This window comes from Passer domesticus, chromosome 16 (assembly GCF_036417665.1).
Source record: "Passer domesticus isolate bPasDom1 chromosome 16, bPasDom1.hap1, whole genome shotgun sequence".
Lineage (NCBI taxonomy): Eukaryota > Metazoa > Chordata > Aves > Passeriformes > Passeridae > Passer > Passer domesticus.
Window position 1 is genome coordinate 616,150 of NC_087489.1, and position 26,956 is coordinate 643,105.

Here is a 26,956-nt window from a genome sequence, read left to right on the forward strand (position 1 = left end):
AACTGGAATTTAATTGTATTGCCATACCAATAGATACTACTTTTACCCCATCTAGATTGCTTTAAATGTATTTTAACTGCTTGGATGTGTGGCTTAAAATTTATTTCTGTCTTCAGTCATTCTTGAAAATGTCCCATATGTAATTAAAGATTTGATCATGCTCTTTGAAAAACTGGTTTCTTGCAGTCATAGGGAGAAATGAACCAGTGCACTGTGTTGCCAGGCAGTGGTGTGGGGCATGGACAGTGCATGGGGTTGGGCCAGGCTCTTTTTGGGTCTTTTAGAGCCAGGTAATTCCTCAGCAAAAACAAACCATGGGGTCATGCCTCTGGGCACTAAATGTAGGTGGACACAGGGCTGGAGGGCATTTGCTGCCTCATATAGATGTGTGTATTTCTGGTTTTAAGGAAACTTTCTAGTCTGACCATTCTCTGGCACCGGCAGTGACTTTAACTGCTGGGACTGAAGCCCCTTTGCAGCAGCAGCCCCCGTGAGCTGAGGAGTGCCTTGCTTTGCTTGACTCCCTGCACTCCCCACTCTCACAGGCAGACCAGCTTTCCTCACTGGTTGGACCCCAGGTTTCCCATGGGAGTCTCAGATGTCTTGTTCCATAAAGCCCTTTATTCCTGGCACAGTAACACAGGAACAGCTTGAGCTGCCTCCAAGGAGCAGCCCAACAAAGGACTCCTGGGCTTTTATCCCCTGACAGGCCAAGCTTGTGCAAGTGTTGACTCTTCCTTCTTAGTCCTCAGCTCTTGCAGTGTCTGAGCACCTGGCTGGGCCACAAGTCCAGTGCCCTTTGTTATGCACAGGGTCAGCTATTCCAGCTCAGTCTGCAGCTATCACTGCAGCTGCACCAGCAGCTCTGGCACTGAATGGATTCCTCATAATCCTTATGTTATGGATTGACTCTGGTACAGTGCCAGTGTTTTTATGAAAGGTATATTTTTAAAATGGTTACTGTGAGATGTGACTCGGAAACAGAATAAAGCAGGCTCTAACTTGGGAATGGAGGGGAAAAAACAATACTTGATTAATTTACAACATAAAGACAGGAGGGAAACAAAAAGAAATACCTAATTTTCAGTCTAATACTATCTTTTATACAACTTCCTCCTAGTTTATCAGGAGAGAGGATTTTCTTTCTTGTGCTATGGGCCTCTTCAGGAAACACAGTTGGAATATTTTGTGCTTCCGTGTCACATGTGGCAGCTGCTTAAAGAGAAACTGCTGTAGTGACTATTTTATTTTCATGTCTAGTGCTCTCACTACTGTCTATGGATCTAAACTGCTTCTTAGGTCTTTTTAAGAATGCATTGCTTAGTTCTAAGAAGTGACAGCTTCTTACTATTGGGACACTTGTCTCCTCTGTATTCACTCTCCTGGGGCCTGGAGGTCTCAGGAGCAGACATCTTTCTCTACTGAAGGCAGAGGGCTCTACTACACCATATTTATCAGTCTCTGTTCTCTTTACTTTTTTTCACAACAGCTTTGTCACTCTTGGCTTTTGGCCAACCGCCTCCCCCAAGGTGCAGTCTTTACATTACAGGGAGAAATTGGTTCTGTTTCATGGCTATGTGAGAGAAAAGTCTAGCCAAAAAGCTACTCTAATAATTTTTTCTATCTAGGGCACTTCTCATCTGCTGACATTTCTTTACCTACTCAAGCTTTTTTCTTATTTGCCTATCTTTTGTCTTCTCTCAGTTTTCATTTAGGGAGGATTAGTGTTTTTTACAGCTTCCATTGTCTTAGCACTAAAGGGGTTAAGGCAGCTGGACACCTTGTCCCCCCCCCCCTTTCTTCTCTTGGCTATGGTGCCAGCACAAGATATCAAATTTCAAGCTAGCACAGACTTTCTATCACTCTTTTTCAGAGCGGGGGGGCTGCCCGAAACATCTCAGATCTTTTCTACTCTTGCACTTTGTAGGGGTTTCGGCCTCTTTTTCCACAGGCCGCATGGCTTCGGTCAGATCACCTCACCAGCTGGACTCAAAAAGAGAGAGTCTCTCTGGGAATCTTCTGTTTTTAACCCCCCTGTGTTCTCAGAGGCATATCCAGGTGGCTACACCAGGTGCCAATTTTTAAATCTGGCTACTGATTGGTTTGACCACAACTTTCCTAGAAACTCACTTCCTGGTCAAACCTACACCTTGCATCTGGAGAAGCCTCATGTCCTAAAGCTCTTTTGCTTTTCTTCCAGGTTAGGTACTGTAAATTGGCTGTGATTTCAGACACTTGTGTTAATTGGCTGCACTGTAGTACCCACTGCTGGGAGAAGTGGCAGATGGAAATTCAGCCTGTTTGACTCTTGGTTGAGGAGTCAGCCATAGACTACTTTTCTCCTTCTCTTCTCCTAATTGTAATGAGTTTAGAACACTGTGTGGCTTTATAAGTGAGTAAGGATAAGTGGGATGTTTCCTGACCATTGCAAGGAATAGTTATAGGCAACAACCAGATGAGGCCAAATCAATAATTTGAGAAAGCCAGATTAAAATTCAAAGAAGATAGATTTTATTTCGCAAATCGAAATACAATCTTTGCCAGATACAATCAAAGGGACAGCGCCGAGCCGGGGACTTGACACTGGGTGAGCACAGATCTGACCCCCTTTCACATCAAACCTACCGAGTTCCTGAAGTCTGTCTGGTGAGCCTTTGTTATATACTGTTTTTCTTGCCCAGAGCGATGTTTCCTTTGTTTCTTTCTCTTTTCCCGAATATTCATGCAGTCCTCATCCCTTGTCCTGCGTACCATGTCTTGGGAAGGGTTCGAATATTCATGCAGTCCTCTGTCCTCCTTCTGGTGTGGGAGGAGTTCTGTCTCCTACTGGGACAGAGCTGCCTTGGGAAAAACAATACTGTGTCCGGGAACAGATGCATGTGAAGTCCATGGGAGTTATTGGCCGACCCAGGGTTCCTGCAGGAGCTAATCCCTTTACTTTCTAATTTGGACTTCTATTCACTGAATACCTGTCTGTGTTACAATCTGGTGAAGTAATAGATTTCCCAACCCCTGTGTAAGATTTCTAAAACTTATGTGCTTTCTGTAACATACATTCTAAAAGCATGATTTGATATATATTTCTATAATTACGAGCATATTTATCATATTTATATGAGCACGAATTTAATACGTTTATCACAGAAGTTAGCTTAGGGAAAGACAAACTGATTTCTGGGAATGCTGTGATATTTAGAAGGTGCAGTGCAGATCTATTCCTTTAGAAAACATCAAGATAGAAATAAATAGGGCAGAAGATCTTTCTCCTTTTTTAATGCCTTTATTAAAAATCAGCTGGAGTGGGGAGAACCGACGGGTCACGCCCACGCTGCCGCTGCTCCCAGGAGTGGCACAGAGGAGGAGAATGAGTGCAGCTCTGTCTGCGGGTGTGCAGGCAGAGCTGGGGCTTCCATCCTCACGAGAGCAGTAGGAGATTCCGCCTTTTTAGTGTGGCATTAGAGGTCCTCTTTCTAGCCGGCATCCTTTTAGGTTAGGGTGAGAGGTAAAAGGGATTTTAGCAGACACTGGATTAAATTCCTCACCTTCAGACATCACTTAGATTTCTTAATTCCATGGTGGTAAGTTGGTTTAGGGGTTTTTCTTGCAAGATTTGGTGAGGGGCTTCCTCATCGGCAAACCAGCTCTGACATCACCTTCCCCCCCCACCCAAGTCTCAGGTGTCATCCTCCAGGAAGCTGCAGGGACACTTGAGCTGATTTCTACCCATTAACAGGTAATCGAAGAAAACTATTAACAACAGGTAACTACAACATGAAGTTGTTAACAACAGCAATTGGTTTAACTTGTTAACTCTGCAATTTAAAAAAAAATTGACAACTTTTCTACTCATAACAAAGATTATGTTGACCAGGGAAATTGAACTGTAATTTGGTGAAGCTGGGTATGAAGCAGGGGTCAGATTAGACAGCAGGAGCTCAGTGAAGTTCACTGGTGATTCTTCAGGGAGTTACAGCACTTTAGGGAAAGATTCCCATTTGCCTAAGCATTGTCCTTATGGCACTGGGATCACTGCTTTGCTCTTTGCTGGTCTGTAGATCCCAGCCTCTGGCACATGTGTTGCATCTGTTTTGAAGAACTCACTAAACTGTGGCTTGCAAGTCCTGTGCTGCTTGTAGGTCAACAGTGAGTGCTGCTCAGGGTCCTGAGGTACAGTGTAGGTCATCAGTCCTGAGCTGAAATTTAGAGCTGCAACCTAATACGGCTTGCTAGTGTCATTGAAAGCTTGAGCTAAAGAGCTGTGAGGATAAGGGCTTGAATTCCATCTTAAAAAAAAAATTTCCTTCTTCCTTCACATGTAATGTCCTGTCAGATGTCCATGTGGCTGTGATAACTGGTGACCTCTCTGGCTAAGTGACAGGGGTGCTACTGAGGGTTCTTGTGCCTTAATAGCTTTTGGGTTTGGCTGGAGCTTTAGGCAGGCTCCAGGTGTGCACCATCCAAGGCTGAGAGATTGTATGAAATGGGATCTCTAGGAAAACTTGGGATGTTCCACTGTTGCCTGTGGACTCACCTGTGGGCTGCTGCTGCCTTTGGGGAGGAAAGACAATGTTAAATTTTTGATCTGAAGATCCGGTCTGTCTGACTTGCTTTCTAGGTTGCTGCGTTTTACATATGGACCTTCATTTCCTCCATTCAAAATTCCCGATGAAGATGCTGGTCTGATTCCTCTTGAAATGGATAATGAGTGCGTTGCACAAACATGGTTTCGCTTTTTACATATGCTGAGGTATTGTAATTACAGCCAAGGTTCCTTTTCTTGAATCAGCTCTATACATTTGCATGACAAATGAAACATTTCTCTGGAGATTGCCAAGATTGAGCACCTAAATAGAATTAAATGAGAGATTTGTGCCAGTGCCATGCAGCAGCACAGGGCAGGCTGTGAGTAGTGTTCAGCTTCGAATTCTGACTCTTTCAAAATGTAAACTGGTTCAGCTAATTAAAATCTATTTTAGCTATTTGGCGTTTTGGAGGACTTGAAAAACAAGAGTCAATAGAATTTTGTTTCTCTGAGATAACAAACAGGAAAAGCTGAACAATAGATCTGGGAGATGCTTATGACTTTCATTTTATTCTCCATTAAATTTAACTTACTATTTATTTTTAAAATGGGTGTTTATATATTTATTTTTATGAAGAAATCTATACACTTAATTTTACCATACATGTTCATCTTTCTTAAATGCACAGCTGAACCAAATGCTGTGTTTTGTTTTAAAGACTTTCAGACGTGGCATTACATTAATGCTCTCAATGGCCAGAATATTAAAATATTGATACAAAATACTATTTAATAGTTAAAGCTAAATAAGCATTAGGCTGTTTAAAATTTCCCTCTTAACTAACTAAAAAACCCTCTTTCTTCATTTGTAGTACTAGTGTCACAAATACTGTACTCTTCAAATTTGGAGTTTACAAATTTGCTGTTTAGGATTTGAGTCAATCAGGAAAAATTGCTCAAACTTTTACAATTTACTCCCCTTCTTGTCACTGTTTGACGGTATTTAATTTGTTGCTGATCTTTCTAGAATAACTTTAACAGTATAAGCAACTCTTCATTGGGTTCAAAAGACCTCATAAGTAATTATTATTGCTGCAATAGTTAGTCTAGCAAGTGTGTGGTCTGGCTTGTTTTATTTTACTATGATTGTTCAATGTGTTTGGGTAATGTTTGAAATGAAGGCCGCTATATACTGCCAACCCAGGAAGAGAAAATTGCCTTCCTGTGATGGAAGGCCAAAATGTATTAGATGCTGGTTTGTGGTGTTATTTGAATGCCTTAAACTATTGCATCTTCAAGTGTTTTTAAATCTTAACTGCTGTTCTTAAACTGACTAACATATATTTTGCTCTTTTTCTGTGCAGTAATCCTGTGGATTTGAGTAACCCAGCCATTATTAGCTCTACCCCCAAATTTCAGGAGCAGTTTCTGAATGTGAGTGGGATGACTCAAGAACTGAATCAGTACCCCTGCCTTAAACATCTGCCTCAAATATTCTTTCGTGCCATGCGTGGAATCAGCTGTTTAGTGGATGCATTTCTAGGTAATGCTTTTGTCTTGCCCATGGATAGCTAGGAATATTAATGTAATCATTATTTTAGTATCTTTAAATCTATTTTCTCCATAAATACATGAATAACAACTCATCTTTTGAAGGAAATCCTGGAATTGATGAGGAGGAGATTTGAGATCACTTCTAAAAAAATCTGTACACACAGCAGTAACATTTGAATGCATGAAGTTGTAGATGGCCTTAGTTTCAAATGCAAAGCTAATCAGAAATGTAACACAAAACAAAACCAGGGACCTCTTTCCCAAACAAGGCTTCTTTTCTCTATCCATCTAATCACCAATGCAAGTGCTATGCTTTAGCACATTGTGAGCACTCACCACCATGTTTCTAATCTTTGTGGCAACTGCTGTGTGCCTGTTTTATGAGGTGTTGAATTTGGACTGTCATATTCAGATCTTTGTGAAGTTCCCCTTCGTTTATGGTTAGTGGATTACTGCCACTGCTGAGTAGAAAAGTTGTGTTTCTTTGTTGTGTGTTTGCTGGTAACTGAGTAAATCTAGCTGGCTGGTTTTAAGTGACAGGATGGAGTACCTGAAATTTAAAGCATTATATTTAGTGTGCTTCAGACTTACTGAAAGTTCTTCAGGGAATACATGGTATTGTAAACTCAGAAGAGCTGCCTGCCTCCAGCTGCTTTTCTGGTTAAATATGTGGAAGCAAATGTCATCTGCCATAAGTGTGAGCTGATGAGAGATTGCAGGAGACTAGAGCAGATATGTAAATAGTATTAGAAAAAAGCCTGCCGGTGGAATGAGACCATCAGCCTGGAGAAGAGCAGGCTGTAGGGGCACAGAGCGCAGGGTTAGACGGGGTATTGGGAAGAAATTCTTCCCTGTGAAGGTTCATGAGGCCCTGGCACACATTGCCCAGAGGAGCTGTGGCTGTCCCTGGATCCCTGGAAGTGTCCAAGGTCAAGGTTGGACTGGACTTGGAAGAACATGGTTTAGTGGGAGGTGTCCCTGCTTGTGGCTGGGGATGGAATGGAGGGTTTTTAAGATCCTTTTGAACCCAAACTGTTCTGTGGTTTTATGAATCAGACACTTAAGACTTCGGAAGATCTTGTCACAAGATAAAGCATGAAGAGTGATAATGACCTATCTGGAGTGCCGAGATGGAGATTACAATGCATTGGAGCACAGGAGATTTCTTAGTGAAAAATTAAATTCAGGCTGTAGGTATAGATTGGGAGAGTGTGTTCAGGAAGAATTGGGAGCTGCAGAAAGATCTTCAGTGAAGGCTGGTGGGAGAGCTCATTACCTTCTGTCATGAGTGCTAAAACATTGGGTTTTATCTTGCTCTCCCTGGTACCTACATGATGTGTTTGGCAAAATAGTACATCCTCTTTTCCAGCCAAATGTACCAAAACAATAGGTTTCATAGTGCATACTCTGCCTAGGCTGTAACACTGATGATTTACCAGGTGCAAATTGTTCTGTAATGCGTTATGAAAAGTACTTGGGTGCTTTAATTAACTTGGTCAAAAAAAAATCTGTTTCAACATCTTAAGCACACTGTGGTTCCCCACTTCATTTTTCAAATGGGGCACAAAGTTGTTGGAATTAATTAAAATGGGCAAAAAATTGTGTTTGTCACGTCAAGTTTTTCAGACATTGAGTTGCTTCTGATTCTGATGGGAAAGCTCTGTACACCATGAATTTCCCTGAAGCTGGATTAAAAACTGGTCTAATGTCCTGCTGCTGCCAGAAAAATTACAGCTTGCTCTGCTTTGTTACTCTGTCTTGTGTACTCCCTTAGTATTTGACTGTTCAGCAGCTGATTCAACTCAAACCAAGCAGAAAGCTGTGTGGTGGATGGGTTTGGGTTTCATCTTAATTTAGTGAGCTAAGGTGGCTCTAAGGGCCAGACATCTTAGAGATGTCTCAGAAAAAGGTGTGGGAGTTGTGACTGGGAAGGAAAGGCAAAGGTGAGAGGCACCTGAATTTTGGCAGAAGTGAGCTGTGAAATTGTCTTTGGCAAGTGAACCTTGCTCCTTTCCCTCTGCCTGCTTCTAGACTGATTCTTCCCATCTGCCATTTCCCACAGCCTTAAGGTATGGGGTCCTTTGGTGTTTAATCAATTGTTTATCTGATGTAATTTCTGTTTTCATTTGTGTATGTATTTATTTCTGCTAATAGTAAAATAGGGAGGGGCATTTTTGTTGCTGCTGCCGTTTTGGGGAACGGGGCACGTGTGGCTGTTGACCAAAGGCTCCTATGCTTACTAATGGCCTGCTCTCCGTGAGCCCATGGAATTCTTGCTGAAAGCCTGCTTTATTCCTGGCCTTACAGGCATTTCCCGACCCCGGTCAGACAGTGCACCACCCACACCGGTGAACAGGCTGAGCATGCCCCAGAACACTGCTACCAACACCACTCCACCCCACAACCGGAGGCATCGGGCAGTGACTGTGAACAAAGTGACGATGAAAACCAGCACTGTAAGATTTCATACTCTGTGTTGGAGTAGCTGACCCTTTGGATTGTTTCCTCAGTTAGAGGAACTAATTTCCTTGATTCTTGGAGCTGATCTGTTCTTCTGTTCAAACAGGTAACTACTGCACATGCTTCAAAAGTGCAGCACCAACCCTCTTCTACTTCTCCACTTTCTAGCCCAAACCAGACAAGCTCTGAGCCTCGGCCACTTCCAGCTCCTCGCAGGCCAAAGGTTAACAGCATCTTGAACCTCTTTGGATCATGGTTATTTGATGCAGCATTTGTTCACTGTAAACTTCATAATGGAATAAACAGAGACAGCAGCATGACAGGTAAATATTACAAAAATATATGTACACTTTTTTCCTTGTTTTCTTGACATTTCCTACCTGCAAGATTAACACAGGCATAATCCAAAAAAAGTAAACCCTGAAGTGCTCTATTGTAATTAATTCCTTGAGCTGAGCCAGCATCTGCTATTAGCTGAGCAGCTGTTTGGGGATTTCAAAGTTTCAAAAAAGTCCACTTTTTTACTATTAAATACTCCTTTGCTCTAACAAGCATGGCATTTCCAATTATGATACTGGGGAAAATGCTATTAAATGGAGGAAATCATATGGTAGGAGTCCACTTCTTAGTTTGAAATCTGCTTGAGTATCTATGATTAATAGCAACTATTTATATCAACTCTTTAATATTTGAAAAATTGTCCTACATTGCTCCACCTAGTGCACAAAGCAGTACTTTTTGGTTTTGTAGAGTGTTATGGAAACAGGAGTCCTTAAAATAGCTAGTGAAGTTGCTGCCTATCAGTTCAGATTGCTGTGTGTTTCCCTTAATGACTTGATATCTTCGTTATCTTCAACCCTTAACTGCCAAACTTTTGTCTCCTGTGCTTTGCTCAGCTGCAGAGGTTAGATGTTTTGAGATGTCATAACAGAATTAGTGCTCTGCTCAGAGAGGCTTTTTTGCTTTCATCTTACTTTTGGTGATAATATTCAGAAAATAATAATCTTTCTCACTCCTTGCAGTTTTCCTGTTCCTTGTGTGTTTTGAATGTCTGCTAACTTTTCAAAGAGATCTATTGATCAGTCTGTCAGTAACTCACTGGCCTAAGAAAAATAGGGGAAAAACATTTGTTATAGCAAGCTGGATGTATAGTGGGACTTGGCAGCAACAGTTAAACTGGTGATCTTCCTTGTTTATTGTGTCAAATTCCTGTGTGAAAACTTAGGATTTGGGATCTTCTAAAGGTGTTTATAGGTATGTAGCACATAATCTTTTGAACACGTTCTTTGTGGGTGTCTGTGGTAGGAGTTCGGAACCTCTTTGTGAAAGTCCTGTGACTCATGACTAGGGAAACAGCTGAGCTTAGGAGGGAGCAAGGCATCCTTTGAGGGTGTGTTCGGTTGCAGATGCATTTAATGTATTACTACATTTAGTGCTTTTCAGATTGAGTAGATTATTTTAATTTTGACATAACCTCTTTTTTGAGCGATTTTAATTAAATTCTTAACTTGTAAAGGAAGGATGTCAGCTTAGAGGTGCTTATGCAGAAGTGTCAGCTGTAAACAGAGGTGCCATTATGCTGGCAGAAGTACACAGTCATCTGGAATCCAAAGGCTTAATTTTCCTTGTAGGGGTTACAAGGCCTTCTGTTCATATATGCAATGTCTTAAATCACTTAATAGCAGTCAGAAAATTTTTGTCTTACAGTCTTACAGGGATATTTACTGGCTTTCTGAAAACTGGAGACAGCTGTTCAGAATTGAGTTAGTTCTGTTCCTCGTCTGTGCTCTTCCAAGCTGTCTGTAGCGAGACCAGTCTTTGCACATCACATGATCTGCTGTGTATAAGCAGCAGTGGTTCTGACACAGTGATGTTGGTGGACTCATAGGAACCTGGCTGTGTCGTGTTCTGCTTTTTTAGCAATTTGGAAGACAGAATTAACTTACAGGAATTTAATCAAGTAAAACACCCTGATCAGTGACCTTGCAGGGTGTTGTTACTGCTATGTAAGGTCACTGATCAGGGTAGTGCCAAGGTGGGCTGGCTGAAGGAGAGAGAACTGAGTGTGGATCCCTACTTCTGAAACACTGCAGAGAGGCCCCAAACTCTGATTGCCTGATTTATTTTGCTCAGCCTCTGCTTAAGGTGGGAAAATGACCAAGACGTGTAAAGGGCCAGGCCTCTGGAGTTTCTGCTGACTTGAAGCATCAGTGTCTTTTGAATTAGGTTTAAATCCACATCATAAAGCTTTTATTCTGGAAATCTGACCTGTGATGCCTGATGCCTCCAAGTGAAATCTTTTCCTCCCTGAAGAGCTTAAGGCAGGAGGTGCTATGCTGGCTGATGAGGTGGGCCAGGAGGGGTTTGTATTAGGGCCCCACCATCGCAGTAGTGGGACCCATCAGTAACAATCAGATGTGCACATTGTACCCATCCAGCTGCTCCTGCTGCCCAATGTAGATGCATCATGGAGGAGGAGGGCCAGCAGAGAAGGGATGGTTAGCTGCCACAGTCTCTACCCTTAGGAAAGATGTCCAGAATAAATCTGATGCTTTACAGCTGCAGTTTGGCTATTCCTTTGTCTTGGTCCATCTGCTATCCTTTGTGGCCATGACTTCAACTACTAGCTGGAATATTTTTACCATGTCTGACAGTGCTGTTGATAATTTTAGCATTAGCCTCAAGAAGCACTGTTTTTTTTTCATGAGGGCTTTAAATGTTTTGTTTGGGAATTATCTGCACTTAAAATAAGCTTTGCTGTGTAATATTGTCTTCCACTGGCCCACACACACTATTTTTTTTAGGTCTGGAACTGCAGCTGTGTAAGAACTCATCAGCTTTAAACCCTTCTAATATTTGCTTTGTTTCAATGCTGTGCAGTTAAGAATTCCTTCTCTTCTGGCTGTCTTATATGGCTTCTTTGTTTCATTACTGGCTGGAGGACTGAGAACCATTTTGCAAAAGTATTACAACTTACTCCTTGGTCTTGTAGAGTGTGCCCTGGGACACTTTTGGAATGCTACATTTTTTTAGTTTGTGTTTCTCTCTTCTCTTCTACTGCATGGCACAATCTCTGTGAGAATCCCTATGATGTGATTACCAAAGAGAGATTAATGAACTCAGTACAGTGCCTTCCAGGGGCCCTGTGGATGAGCTGTGGTCTTAAGCTCTAGTTCAGAATTTAGTTTGGTTCTTTAAACAAATCCTGCTGACACACATTGTCCTTGTTCCATCTTACAGCACACCTTTTTGATGAGCTCTAGGTAATGAAGTGCACTTGATCAAGGCTGATGTGACTGAGTACCCCTCTACCCTTCCTTTTTTCTTTGTCCCAGGATCTCACCTTTTCCCACTGGAACTCTTTAACCTCCAGGAAGGAAGTAATGAAAAATGATGGGGGGGAAAAATGTCAAGCTTTTTGTAAGTCTTGAGATGAAAAACTATCTAAATGTATAGAAGGGTAACTGAACTTGTCCTACTTGGCCCTGCTTTGCAGGGGAGGGCTGACTATCTCCAGAGGCTCCTTCAGCCTCAACTCCCCTGATTCTGTCAGGTTAACTGCTGCTTCACGGATTTTTCAATTTTCTGTCATCTCATGTGTGAACTCTTGTTTGGAAAACTGTAGGTATTCCACATTTGTGGTTGTTCTAGTTTTGTCTGTCTTTGGGAAGAGAGAATTGTTCTCTCTCAAAATTAGCTGGAAGTCATCTGTATACAGTTGGCTGCTGGTGGAGGTTATCACCTGGAAAGTAGTTGTCCTCTTTGCTCTTTGAGATGTGTCCTTTAAAGTAGTCCTATGTCATTGTTTGGATTGTGAAGCAAAGCAATGATCTTGCCATCATTGGCGTGATGCTTTTGGGTCTTAAGTGTTCTTATCAGGTTTTAGTTTTTGCACACAGACTTTAATGGTGAAGCGTTTTGGTGGGCAGCTGATAAACATCACTGTGTTGTGGTGAGAGAGTAAAAATGGCTGGTTGGAAGATGCGTAGGTGTTTTGAAAGCAGCTGGGTCCTGCTGATGTAGTTGTTAGAATTCGGTGTGTGGCATTTATGTAGCTGATAGTGTGGGATAAATAGATGCCTATGATAGATAACACTTTCATAAGAAATTGGCTACAGAGCCTCTATGAGGTTAACCCAAGAATGACAGCTTGGGGTGTGTGTATCTGCCAGGGCAGGTTCAGTGGCAGGATGTGTTTCAGACAAGCTTGGCTGTATGTTGCATGCTACTGCTACCTACTGTCCTCAGCCTCTGAGAGTGGGAAGAGGCTCACCAGCACTTTGTGCCAGCATTTCAGTAACTGAATCTCCCAATCTCTTAGGCTCATTCTCAATCCTTGTACCTGAAGAATGTCAACTCTGCAGTTCATAGCAGCTGAAGGACACACCTCAGGGCTTGCTGCTATCACCCTGGGGCTGTTTGCAGTTGTAGAGCCTTGGGTACATCATTACCCTCACCTCTTCTGGCGCTACTGTCATTAATGTCCCACAGAATGTTTCTGGGGCTCTAGACGAAAAGTCTAAGCAGCCCTGTCTGGGGTCATAGTGAGTGCTGCTGAGGGGCTTGGTTACAGGTCTCACCCTGCCTGTTCAAAATAGCTCTCTGCAGATGGTGGGTGGTGCCTGGCTGCTGGAGTTACTCTCTTCTTTCTCTGGGTGTTGTTTGAGATGTTAATGTTTCTGGGAGTGTTCTACCTTTTGTTTCTGCTTTGGAAGATTGTTAATGAAGCTGGTGGTCAGGGGAGGTATGCTCAGATGTTCTGGCTGTTAGCAACTTGGCTTAGAGAAATAGGAGCTGTACTACTGTTGAGAACTCCCGGTTTGGAAGGAGGAGTGCTGCTGTGAGGAGGTTGCAGGTAAGTAGTTTTCCCTCTGTGAGACATACCCCATTTCAGAGGAGCCTTAGGATAGCCTGGTGTATGCTCCATGTGCATTGCCACATGGGGACAGGTCTGTGAGCTGAGAAGGGTTAATACCTTCTGTTAAAGGACTGGTGTATGTTGATATGAACAGCTCTAAATTTTAGCCGTATTTTGTAACTTTTTGTTCATTGTTTTGCATGGTACTTTCAAAACCATAATTTTGGACCTGTATGCCAATTTCCTATGTGTTTAACAAGCTTGCTGTATCATAAAGCTTTTAATCTACTTTTTAGAAAGCTAAAAGCTTCTTAACTTATATTACAATTTCACCATCTTAAAAGTATTTTATAACTACTGCTGTCCTTTGATTTGTTTCCATTTTATTTCTATTATCTTGCAGCATCTTTTATCCAAATTCTTCTTTCTTATAAATCTTGTAAGTAGGAACCAGTAGCTTTTCCTTAATTACGGTCATGCTTTCCTTTTTCCATAATCCCATGTTTTATTTGTAAATTCATTCTCATTGTCTCTTGTAGCTTTTGCACTTTTACTTGAAAAAGACAAGTAATTTTTTGTGTGTGTTTTTGAATGGGGAGGATTGTTGGCAAAAGCAAATTAATCTGCCTGAATCAGACCCATCTTTTCTGTACTTTAGTCTGTGATCATGTCATGAATTTCAGGACTTTGCACTAACCATGTTTTTTTTACTTAAAGCTTATTTTACAGACCTGGTGTTTGATTTGTATGCATTGTGCATGTAGTGTTTTTTTCCAACTACAGTATATTGCTGGATAGCTTATTTAGGACAAAAAATGGCTCATGGGAAGATGCATAAAGATTTGTACTTATTTTCTATTTAACGTCAATGAAAATTTATGAGGTAAACATAGGTTAAATGATAAATTTGAGAACAAAAAATTAGGAGTAGGTACTTGTCATTAAGACATTTCCTTTAAAACAACACAAAAAATCACCCTATCTGTAAATTATCAGGTATTCCAACTGTTAAAGTGTTAACATGCCTTTGTTTGCAAGGCTGACTGTGAACCTGCTGTTCCCCAGTGTCCCAGAGCTAAGACAGGAGAAGTTCTCTTTTGCTGGTAGAAACACATAGGTGTCGTTATGTCAGGCGTGCATATTGTCTGCTCTTTGCTTTTGTAGTTTATAAAAGTTTTGGAAATCCATGTAGTCTTAGCTAAGAACAAGGACACACTCTTTAAGATGTTAGTAATCTTAGAGCAAGGCTGTCCAAGGAAGAGGGAAAAAAATGGAAAAAAGAATCACCTTGAGTGCAGTATGTATTTTGTTTTGGTAGCTATCTTGGAAGAAGGGATGTAGCCAACAGAGAAGTGGTCTCATATCCACACAATGCTGGTGTGTGAAAGGGAGACCAGAAATCTCTCCAGAAGGACATGGATTGGAGTGGTGTGGGCTGGCAGAACTGGCCTGCAGGGAGGGAGCACAGAGCTGGGCAGAACCAGGTCAGGACCTTCTGAGAGGTTCATAGAGCTTCTTGTAGGATAAGGGAGCAGGAGATGGCCAGCCCATGGTAGCTGCTCTATGGAGACTCTCTTATTTATTTGGCAGTTTTAGTGGTCATGTGAGGAAAGAGACCACATTAGGAGAATGGGATTCCACAACTCTGTCATATGGAGCATTAAAATGTTTTTATTTTTTTTAAATAAGTATGTTTGTACAACAAAACTGGATGAAAGCCACTTGGTATTCAGGGCAGCATGAGCTGGCCAACTGGAAGTGAAGCACTTCCTTGGAGGTCAATAGTAATGGCACCATTGAAATTTTTTTTTTGTTTTTTAAGGGAGCAAGAGAAGGTGGCATTTCATTTTTGTGGGGACCAGAACCAGGTGAGGCAGATCCTTGCCCTTTGAGAGAGGGTAGGAAACTAGTATTGGATATAAGCGCTCTCTTCCCAGCAAAAAGTTGGGACAGTCTCTAGGATATGAAGGTCAGTTGTTGTCATTCTTATCAAGTAAGCAAGTTAGGTACACCCACAAATATTTCCTGAACAGAGGCACTGGCTCAAATGCAGTGAATTAATAGCTTCATGTTAACTACTAAATTGGACTTGATCTTTGTGTCCAGGATCCCATGAGCCTATTCTGTACATTATCACGTACAGTGAAACGCTGTTTTTTCTCTTCCCAGCTCTAGCAACGCAGGCTAGTGTGGAATTCCGTCGGAAAGGATCCCAAATGTCCACTGACACTATGGCTTCCAACCCCATGTTTGATGCAAGTGAATTCCCAGACAACTATGAAGCAGGAAGGGCAGAGGCATGCGGGACACTGTGTAGGATATTTTGTAGCAAGAAGACTGGGGAGGAAATATTACCAGCTTACTTATCCCGGTACTAACCTATCTTCCAGTTGCTTTATTGGTGTAACTTTATGATGCAGACTAATTCTATTGAATAGCATTTACTTGCTGTCTGAATCCTGTGTTGCCAGTTTAAAAACACCTAGCTGGCCTTCAGAGGCTGGAGGTGGGATTCCTGGCTAAACCCAGCACTGTTTTCCTCTCACATTTTCATGATGCTGCTTTTCACTGAAGGTTTTCTTCAGATTTCGGTTGAAGGAGAGTACCTTAAAGTGCCTCAAGCTGGAAGGAACATTTTCTTTGGCACTTTCTTGCCTCCTGTATTTTTATTTTTGTTGAGTTTGTCACTGAATATTGTTCAGATGGAAAAAATAAGTGTGCAGGCATAAGACTTTGGATACTTTATTAGACCATAAAGGTTCTTGTGCTGTCAAATACCACATCACTGGGTTTGATTTTTGTAGTTGCTTTTTTTTCAACCTCTGAGTACTGAAATGCAGTAATATCCCATTATTTGAAACCTTATTTGAAATTTATGTTTGAACTACCTCTGTGTTCAGTTTTACTTCTGAGAAAATGAAGCAGTATTGCCTGTCGTAGTATGCCTTTTTCACAAATTTTTGTTATGTAAAGTATCAAATGCTAGAGGCAGAGAATCAGTTTTAAATCATGATTCTCTCAAACTTTTCAAGTACATTTGTCCCAGATGGCATTAAAACTTCCAAGAAGACTGAAAATTTTTATTTCTTGGATATTGTAGTATTTTTTGTATAGATAGTTCATATTTCTCTTGGCCAGTCAGTGGGATTTCTCTGTGTCTGCAAGACCTTTGAAACAATTAAGAGGGTATACATGTTCTCTTAGAGGGTATACATGTATACCCTCTAAGAGGGTATACATGTATACCTCTAAGAGGGTATACATGTTCTCAGGTTCCCAAGAACCTGCAAAAGAAACTAACTGGGTAGCTGGGTTTTTCCCCTTGCTTTTTCATTTGAAGTGGTTATGATGGTTAAGATTGGTCTCGTTTTCCAAATTGCTGATCAGTGTGCCTTGTCCGGACGTCCTGTCCATTGTTCTGTCCACTGCCTCCCCCAAGATTTCATAGTATTTTTCATATTGGGGAGTTAAAATCAAGGTCTTGCTCCCACCCTTACTGGGGAAGGGAGTAGTGGAGAGCAGGTGATCCATTGTTAGTAACCAGCTGGTTGTGCTTACTCAGCTCCAAGTCTGGGTGTTGCAACAAGTCAAAGGTTTCAGTAAAACTGTGCTGCACTGGCTTTTTGTATGAAACACCTGTCATTTGTGAGGGTTTATTAAGCTGGTCAGGTGTGCTTGCCTGTGCTTAAGTAATGTAGGAGATTTATATCAATGTTTCCTAGTTCTGTTTTTGAAACTTACTCTATTTTATGTAGACAAGATCAAATAGTGGCTGCAGAATCATGTGGGATTCAGATGATTTTATGTGCAAATAATTAAATCTTATCTTTCTTTGTCAGATTTTACATGCTTTTAATTCAGGGTTTGCAGATAGCAGATTTCGTTTGCCACCCGGTTCTTGCCAGTGTTATTCTAAACTCCCCTCCTCTATTCTGCTGTGACCTGAAAGGAATTGATGTTGTGGTTCCCTACTTCATTTCAGCTCTGGAGACAATTTTACCTGACAGGTAAATTGCCATTTCCATATAAACATTATCAGAGATGTTGGGAGGTGTTTGTCTTTTGTCATTCCTGCAAAATTTCACCAAAGGAATTCTGCAGTGTGGGGCCCACTGTGTGTAGTCAATGGTTATAATAGCAACACTGTGTAAGCTCAAATTTTCAGTTTTATTTAATGCAGTTTTCTTTAAAGCAATAACAGTGCTTATTTTAAATGAAATAGAAATTAGCTGCATATTAATTGATGCAAAGCAGTGCCTTTAAGAATAGGAAAATATATTGAAATTTGTAAAAAATGTATTGAAAGCCTATTGATTTTAAAGTAAACTTTCACAAGATATTAATTAGTGGCTGTTGCAGTGTATTCAATAAGTCAGTAATCTTATGCGTCATTAAATGGGAAAGTTGGTAATTTAGACTGATGGAGTAGTTTCTTATCAGAGCTTTATAGATTTCTGAATGTTTTGCTAAGTTAGGCACTTAATGGTAGTCTCTGCATGCCTTTTTCAATGTATGAGTTATGTCTTGGTACTGTGTTTCATTTTGATGTTAGGCATTTAGACAAAAAGCATTATTTATCTCCTGGGCTTAAATATGAGCCGCTGCTTCTTTTGGATAGGTCTTAGAAAGAAACAGCTACATTACATACTGCAAATTACTTAAGACCGTTGAGTGGGTGCACATTTGATATTAACTTAGTTGTGTTCAGCTCCAGATTTTGTGAAAAGTTGATTAACTGTCTGATGCTTTGATTTGCAGGGAACTCTCAAAGTTTAAAATCTATGTAAATCCCACAGAGCTAAGAAGAGCTTCCATTAACATCTTGCTATCTCTGTTGCCTCTCCCTCATCATTTTGGAACCATAAAGTCTGAGGTAGTATATTTATCACTGTGTTTTGTGTTCTATTTTTCTTTCCCTGGGAGTGGGATTTGGATGTGTTGTGGGTTTTATTGAGTATTTTCTTTAGCACCAGAACGTCTCCAGTGAACGTGAAAGAGTAAGACCATATTACAGGGTGTCAGTAGCAGTGTGTGCTATGAATGTTGGCTTTTGAAACCCTGCTGATGTGATCTTTAATTGATACTAAAATAAGTGTATTTTTTCTTCAGGTTGTCCTGGAAGGGAAATTCAGCAATGACGAAAGCTCAGCATACGATAAACCAGTAACATTCCTGTCCTTGAAGCTGAGGCTTGTGAATATCCTTATAGGAGCTTTGCAAACGGAAACTGATCCAAACAACACTCAAATGATACTAGGTTATTTCAGCTTTTTAATTTATTAACTATATTATAGAAATGTCTGTCTTAGTCTACTTAGTCTGGGGTAATATGGGTTATTAGTGATATGTTGCTTTGCAAGAAGAAGGTTTAAACTGGTAGGTTGTTATATGTGTAATCTCCCTCATACTATGAAAATATCTTAAAAAGCCTCACATTTTTGTTAATCTCTCTCTTTTTATGTGGAGTAGTACTTGAAAAGTAGAAGCAAAAGTAAAGCACATTCTAGCACAGAAAGTCAGTCATAACTGGAAATGGAAGTAGGCAAAAATGTTGTAATTTTAGGAAGGATTCATCACTATGGATTTCAGAGAAAACCTTAGGTTTTGGCCTAAGAAACATTCCTCCTCTTAAGCTCCTGTTTCCATATGTGAAGTTATTTCCTGCTGAATTTAACTGGTTTAGTCAGAAATTGTCACATGTGCCACCAGCTTCTCAAAAAAAGCAGGGTTTGTTTCCATCTGCCAATAAATGTTTGGCAGCAAGTGGTGCATTTCATAGAATCAGAGTGGTTTGGGTTGGAAAAAAAAACCAAAAACATAAAGCTCATATCATTCCACCCTGCTATTCCACCATGCATTCCACCCCCATTCCCTGGGTAAGGACACCTTCCACTAGACCAGATTGCTCCAAGCTCTGTCCAGCCTGGCCTTGGACCATTCCAGGGATGGGGCAGCTACAGCTTCTCTGGACAGCCTGTGTCAGGGCCTTCCCACCCTCACAGGGAAGAATTTCTTGCCACCATCCCACCTCACCTTGCCCTCTCTCAGTGTAAAAACATTCCCCCTTGTCCTGTCATTTCCCTTCACAGAATAAGTTTTGTTTTCCTAAATGTTCATTGGTAGATGAGACAGGGGAAGGAGGCAGAAAATTTAAACTGAAGCCACCAAATGTGGCAGTGTCAGCCAGTTTCAGGTCCATGTCCTTATTGCTTCCCTCATCATCTGGGGGTGATGCTGCTGAGCAGGTAACCTAAGTTTTTAAATGAGCCACTCCAGCCCTGCTCTGAAGCCAAGATCCTTCCAAACTGAGAAATTTGACAGACCTGTCACAGAAAATTTGGGCTGAAGGAGAGCTCTGGATATCATTCAGTCTAACTCCCTGCCAAGGCAGAGTCAGCAGGAGCAGGTGACACAAGAACTTGTGCAGGTGGGTTTTGAATGTCCTCAGAGAGGTAGACTCCATGACCTCCCTGGGCAGCCTCTTCCAGTGCTTTGCCACCCTCTATGGAAGGAACATTTTCCTCATGAGGTAGAACTTCTTGTATTTTAGTTTGTGTATTACTCCTTGTCCTATTGCTGGGTACCACTAAACAGAGTCTGACACCATCCTCTGGACACCCACCTTAAGATACTGGTATGTAATGATGAGATCCACTCTCAGTCTTTTTTAGACTCTGTTCAAAGCATTTTTAACATAGCTGAAAGCACTCTCTGTCTCAACTTTCATCTGCTTCAAATGGCTAAGCTCAGAGCAAGTCCTGTGTTTTAATAAGAGATTTTATAAAACAGACCTGCAAACCTCTACATTAGACCTTCTGTGCTGGTTGGTAACTTTTAGTAGTGAATTCTTCTGTAATCCATAGTTACCTTCTTCTATCTGATTCTGCAGGTGCAATGTTAAATATTGTTCAGGATTCAGCACTACTAGAAGCCATTGGCTGTCAGATGGAAACAGTGAGTATTTTTGTTTATGAAGTCGCTTCTTTAGAAAGAATGCATTCCTCACTTTACCTGCTACTGAAAGGGGCTCAGGTAGCATCTTGAGGTTTGGTCTTCTGTATTTTTTAGCACGGGGAGCTAAAAAATTCTCATCTCTCTAAACTGCCTTTCACTCTGCAGAATGGTGGTGAAAACAACCTCTTCAAAAGCCACAGTCGCACGAACAGTGGCATTAGCACTGCAAGCGGTGGCAGCACAGAGCCCACGACGCCTGACAGTGAGCGGCCAGCACAGGCCCTTCTGAGGGATTATGGTAAGGATAGCTCTTTGGAAAACCCTAGCATGGTATGCCAGGTTGATGTTTCCTGGGTTTTTCTGTTCCAGTTCTGGCTAAAGGATTAATGTGTCCAGGTGTTTGAAACAAAGGGGATAGCCCAGCTGTGTGCTGCAAGCCTGCATTCACATGTGCCCTTCCATGGTTGTCTTAACCCTACTAAAGGACTCTAAACCTTTTCAAAATCAGAATGTAAAAGCTTATGAAAAAGGTGTTTGCAAACTTTACCTTATGTTTTCAAGATACTTCGTTTCTGTCAGCAAGAATGGTATATATGTTCACCAAGTGTAAATTAATTGCTTCATTAGTTTTGATAGCATTCCAAATGCTTGCCTGGCCTCTGCAGCACCTTTTCTTAAACCACATTTAAAGAACATTTCAGGGACTCTGGCTTTTATACAGCAAGTAAGCAGAAGGCTTGCGATATGTCATACACTGTAACAATAGAATTTAGTAATTAACTTTATTTTGCTATGTCTTGAACTGTCTGTTTTTGACTCTCTGTAGTAAAATCCATGTTCTAAATCTGTGTGTGGTAAGCTGGCTGTCAAGATCCTGTAATTTCATTTGCTCCTTTGATCTTCAGTTTAACTGATGTTGGCCAATTAAATGTGAGAACAAACCACCTTTACTCTTTTGTAGCCTAGACTGACAATTCTATCATCACCAGCCAAAAATGTTTGGTGGTGTTTTTTTCATCTAGTTCTGTAAATAGCCAGAGGAGGGAGATTATCAGGAAAGGCTTCGTATATTCCAGGGATTCATAAAAACATGTTGGTGCTTTCCCTTTTCCCAAGGATTTGCTTGTTTGAAATTATCAAAGCGCTAGTTATCTGCACACCATTTGAATTGTGTTTAATTTATGTGTTTTTTCATTTATAAGTGCTTGTAAAAATACTCATTTGTAAGATTTAAAAGGTATTCTAAATATTTGAATTGCAGTCTTCATACCATGACATAACTTGAAATATATTTTGTAGTGTATTAATTTTATTGGATTTTTAAAATTTCTTGTGCACAGAAGGTAAGGTTGTAACAAGCTTATGAAAATAATTGGTGTTTCCACTGGATGCTTTAAACAAGAGAAAATTGAAAACATTATGGTCTATTCTTACTGTTTAGCCATAGTAAACTCTTTAATCTGTTCCTGGTGTGACACTGGACATAGTTCTTAAGTGTTAAATGAAGTAATTTAAATTTTGACAAGGATATGTCTTATGTGTCATAGTTCTCATGTCTCGTCATAACTGGTCATTGACCGATTTTTTTATTTCTGACATTAATTTGTGTACTTCAGTTTTAACAAATACAGATAGTATTTATGTTTCGTAGTATTTTGAAGTGAGAACAACTGATACTTAAAACACTACCTATTTTTAATTTTCAGTTGAAGGTTCAAGGACACAGAAGGTTAAAAAGAATCATTTCTCTAGTACTGATTCTTTCATTATCTGTGTCTATTGAACTAGTGCAGCTTTTGATAAATATTAGGTGTGGGTAGAATTGTAAACTTCTGACACAGATATCTGAAATGACATGTTCTTCTCCTTAGTTCCTCAGTACAGCAACTAAGGTTTAATATATATTACCAAAGCATTTTTTTTCCAGAAACTAAAAGATGTAACATGACGGACAATTTAAGTACAGTAGCAAAACCTGAAGCTGGCTATTCTGCTGCTGAAATGCAGCAGAGCTCTGGGATTATTCAGAATGTCTTAAAAAAAAATTAAATTGAACTAGCTGGTCCTAATGGGTTTGTGTAATGCCTGGAGAGTACGTGAGGGAGTTAGCCTGTGCAAAAGGCATCAACCAGTTTCAAGATAGTTAGGGTTTATTTTATGTCTGTATTGTGTCTGCTTTGCCTTGTGCCTGTGCTTTGCTTTTTGTCACTAATGCTTAGTTATTTTTCCTCCCTGTGGTGTGTGGTTTTGGGGTTATATCCTAGCTCTTCATACAGATACAGCTGCTGGATTGCTGATCCGCAGCATTCACCTGGTAACCCAAAGGCTCAACTCCCAGTGGAGGCAGGACATGAGTATCTCTCTGGCTGCCCTGGAGCTGCTCTCTGGACTGGCAAAGGTGAGACATGCAGCTTGGTGTGCTCTGGCCCCTTCTCACAGGGTGGTTGTGGTCCTGCTTCCTTGGGTGAAAATCATGCCACAAAACAGATTCTGTGGCTGAGTTTGTCAGCAACTATTCTGTTTGGAAATGAAAAAGAAACAGTACTGCTGTTGTAGGTAATTTTCTCCCAGTGTAAATATACTGTGGCTCAAAAGACACATGGCCTGGGAATGCTTTTTAGCTGAAACTTCTGTTGTACCATTTTTCCCTTTCCCTCTCATCTTGGAAATAGTTTCTAGAGCTTGATAAAACGTAGTGTATTGCTAATAGGAAGTGTACTTAGAGCAGCCATGATAACATGATATGACAATTCAGCATTTCCTGTCATAATCCCTCAGGAACTCAACAGATCTTTTTTAATGTGTGTCTCAGGCAGTTTTGAGAACATTAAGTCAGCACTGAGCCATATTGGACTGAGTGTTTATTCTCTACTGCAGTAGCATGAACTGACGAATGTATTTGAAAGTGTTCTGAAATGAATTAATGTGTATTATTGAATCTTACAGAGTACCATACAGAACCAGGGCATTCTGTAGCTTGTGTGGTTAAGCCAGGGTCTTCTTGGTTTGTTTTTTTTTTTCTTCCAAGATTATGGGAATGTGGAAATATATTATCTTTTCACATGTATCCCCAGATTAATGTTAAATATTGTAGTCTTTGTATAATTCTCATGCAACTGAAGTAATTCTTGCCCTGGAATATATTTCCCCTTTACAATAAAGTGGGAAAAAATAGATCACTTCCCCCAACAAAACTACTGTGGGGACTTGTTCTGCGTGTGTCTTTGGAGGTGACATGTCCCAAAGCCTTTCTCAGGTAGGGGCTGTTCCCCTGTCTTGTGTCTGTTCAGCACCAGGCTATCGGTGGGACTTAGAGAAGTCAAAAATCTTGTTTCCTGCAGGAGTGCTGGTTTACAAACCTGTCTTGCATAAGCTCATCTTGAGGGGACTCTGCTGTAGATCAAGAGCTTCTGAAGGATGTTCTAGCTCAATCCTGGGGCTCTGAATTGTCTCTCCCATTTGTGGAGTACAGCTGCTAGGCTTCAGTGCTGGCACCAGCAAGTCCATCCACCTTCCTGCTTAGATAAGCATGGTCAGGTGCTACAGAGTAGAAAAATACATCTGTTCCTATGCTGAGTCACAAGCCATGAATAAGAGAGAAAGTTCTTGAGCCTTACAGTGCAGGTCCTCATGGCTCATTGTGCTGTTTCCTGACCTTCTCATCTGGAGCTTTGCTCTCTGCAGCTCTGAGCTGGGAAAAAAACAGAGAGAGGTCTTTGCAGTGAGTTGTGGGAAAGAGGTTATGGGGTTTTTAATCAGTCTGCTTGTCCTGGGTTGGCTTTTTTTGTTCCTTTTACCAGTGGTGAAAGTTATTGTGCTGAGAATATGTCTAGGGGGAAGTTAGCAGAGTGAAGCCCTATGGAAGCGAGAGTTAGCAGTGAGTGGGTTCTTGGAGATACAGAATGAGTTGCTAGAGCTGAAGAAGAGGCATTTGTGGGGAAAAAAGTTTTAATACTGTAAATTCAGCTTACGTTTGGTTTCTTACCAAGCCACACTGGTACCATGCCTGCCCTTTGAAACCAAGCTATGCAATGTGGTCACACCTGAGTGCAGCATTTCCTTACTTTTAGTTTCAATATCCATCACTGTTAAATAATTTTACTGCAATTTTAAACTGTAATCAGAAAAGAGCTCAACTGTTTATTGCTGTTTCTTTAAACTGCATTTAGAAATGTTTTCAAAAACTGTTTTTCTCTCCAAGATACTTGTGGAGGCATTCTCACGCTGTCGCCCTTGTTGACGCAGGTGAAGGTGGTGGTGGATGCCGCGGATCGGAAGCGCGCCATCAGCTCCGTGTGCAGCTACATCGTCTACCAGTGCAGCCGCCCGGCCCCGCTGCACTCCCGGGACCTGCACTCCATGATCGTGGCAGCTTTCCAGTGCCTCTGTGTCTGGCTCACAGAGCACCCTGACATGCTGGATGAGAAGGTCAGAGTCTCCCGTGGATAGAGTTTTGAGTGCTGCATCTGAAATGCCTTTTGTGCCTAACCTGTCTGTTCTCAATACTTTAAAATAGTGGGGTTTGCTTAGCTTTCTTAAGAATTTAAAAACTAGTTTCTGTGCAAAATACTTCTGAACTTTAGTTCATGATCATTATTTGCTACAGTTTCTGGATTTAAAATTACCTGTTGTCATGGTTTGAGGCTGGAACAATGCCAGTGTCCCCATGAAAATACACTTTCCCTAGTGGCTTCTGTGAGATGTGATCAGGAGCAGAGCAAAGCAGGCTCCAACTTAGGAATAAAGGAAACAAACTTTATTAACTACAATATCTAAAAAGGAACAGACACAAAACTAAGAATGAAAACCCTCCAAATACATTCCTCCTCCTCCGCCCTTTTCCTCCACAGCATGAAATAACACCACAGATTTCCACACCGTCACCATCTCTCAGATAATCAACTTTTGAGTCCATCATCACCCCTCAAATAATCAACTCTCAAGTCCATCAGGGAGAGAGGAGTCTCCCCTTGCACCATAGGCTTCCCCTGGAAACACAATTGAAATCTCTTGTGCTTCTGTGTCACTCGTGGCACCGCCCGGAGAACATTTGCCCTCGTGACTTTTTCTTTCTATGTCCAGTGCTCTCACCACTGCACATGGACCAGAAATGCCTTTAGGATTCCCCTTTTAAGGATGCCCCGCCCAGTTCCAACAAAAGCAGCAGTCTCTCAGCTTCAGGACACCAGTCCCCACCAAATTTACCCCCTGGGGCTGAGGGCAGAGGGCATCCCACACCCTCCTCAGCCGTCTCTGTTCACACCACTGCTTCACCGCACTCTCTTTGGCTTCAAGGCATTGCCTCCCACTAAATGCAGTCTCTGTGTCACAGGAAAAACATGGGTCTGTCCATGGCCATACAAGAGAGTCCAGCTCAAGGCCACTCCATCATCTCCTCCCAGCTAGGATTCTTCTCACCTCTTCTAACATCTCTCACTTGTACTCACTTTCATCACACTTGCCCATCTCCTCTTGCTTCATCTCTCTCTCCTCATTCAGCTTCAGGAGGACCAGTATTTGTAAGGTTTCCATTATTTTACAAAGGGGTTAAAATCTTCGCCTCTGTCTGCCCAGAACTCCCACAGTGGCCGGGCACCTTCTTTCGCTGCATCCCCCACTCTCCTTCTGGCCGGCGGTGCTGCCAGTCCATGATATTGAATTTCAAGGCAGCACAGGCACTGGCTCTCTCTCTCTCTCTATCTCCCGGGGGACAGGAGGGGGGCCCGATGCTTCTCAGGCTCCTCCACCCTTCCATCTGGCAAGGCCTTCACCCCCTGCTCTGCCCAAGGCTCCGGCCTACCTCACCCGGCCGCATGGCTTCCCCTCCGCCACCCAGCCCTGGCTGGGCAGGGGAGCTCTGAGCTCCTCCACTGACCGGGACCAAGAGAGAGTTCTCCTGGGAGTTCTCTGCTCTTTTAACCCCCTGTGTTCTTTGAGGCAGTCCATACCTTCAGTGTCCAATCCAGGTGCCAATATTCAAATCCAAACACTGATAGGTTTGACCACAACCTCCCAAAAAACTCACTTCCTTTTTAACCTACGACACCTGTATAGTTATAGGAGTGTCTCAGTCTTTCTTCTTGCTTTGTGGAACTGGAAAAAGAGAGAAGAAAAGAAACTTGGATAAAACCGAAAGAGAAATATAGAAATTAATGGGGTGTCCCATTAATTAGTAGCCATTAATAGTAGCCAAATCCCGTTAATTAAGTAGCCATGACTCTCCTCATTTCTCAGCTCTTGCCTGACTAAAGCATTTTCTAGGCTTAACAGAATTCCTTTGATGCTAATATTTTGATAATAAGAGTTTGATGCGCCAATTTTCTGGAAACTGAAGCATAGCTCAGTATAAGGTGGAATTTACTTGGGAAGCTTGAGAAGCGCAGGAAATGAGACATGTTTTCAATTGCCTTCTGCCCTGCTGTTTAATAAAAAATGAAAAAATTTGAATGCACATTTTCATTGTTAGTCTCTTTCAGAGCAAACATTGATCTTTCTGTGTTTTTATGGATAATAGATATATTATGTCATTTTGTTATCTTTTTAGAGCATTACATATCTTTATATTTTATATTTTGTTTATTCTGTAACTAAAGAAATATACATATTTT

At 41.4% G+C, this 26,956-nt stretch overlaps 1 protein-coding gene across 4 annotated transcripts in view; it reads left to right on the forward strand.

The window, feature by feature from the left end:
* Positions 1 to 26,956, forward strand: part of RALGAPB (Ral GTPase activating protein non-catalytic subunit beta) — a 61,650-nt gene that overhangs the window by 14,450 nt on the left and 20,244 nt on the right. Inside the window, exons 6-18 of one of the 4 annotated variants that reach the window (XM_064391958.1) lie at positions 4,616 to 4,747; positions 5,887 to 6,065; positions 8,384 to 8,532; positions 8,643 to 8,859; positions 13,798 to 13,833; positions 15,564 to 15,765; positions 17,234 to 17,401; positions 18,153 to 18,267; positions 18,504 to 18,651; positions 20,284 to 20,348; positions 20,514 to 20,646; positions 22,613 to 22,746; positions 24,594 to 24,776. In XM_064391958.1, coding sequence (XP_064248028.1) covers positions 4,616 to 4,747; positions 5,887 to 6,065; positions 8,384 to 8,532; positions 8,643 to 8,859; positions 13,798 to 13,833; positions 15,564 to 15,765; positions 17,234 to 17,401; positions 18,153 to 18,267; positions 18,504 to 18,651; positions 20,284 to 20,348; positions 20,514 to 20,646; positions 22,613 to 22,746; positions 24,594 to 24,776 — 1,861 coding nt within the window. The remainder of the gene's footprint in view (positions 1 to 4,615; positions 4,748 to 5,886; positions 6,066 to 8,383; positions 8,533 to 8,642; positions 8,860 to 13,797; positions 13,834 to 15,563; positions 15,766 to 17,233; positions 17,402 to 18,152; positions 18,268 to 18,503; positions 18,652 to 20,283; positions 20,349 to 20,513; positions 20,647 to 22,612; positions 22,747 to 24,593; positions 24,777 to 26,956) is intronic. The other 3 variants (XM_064391960.1, XM_064391961.1, XM_064391962.1) reach the window with 3 other exon arrangements.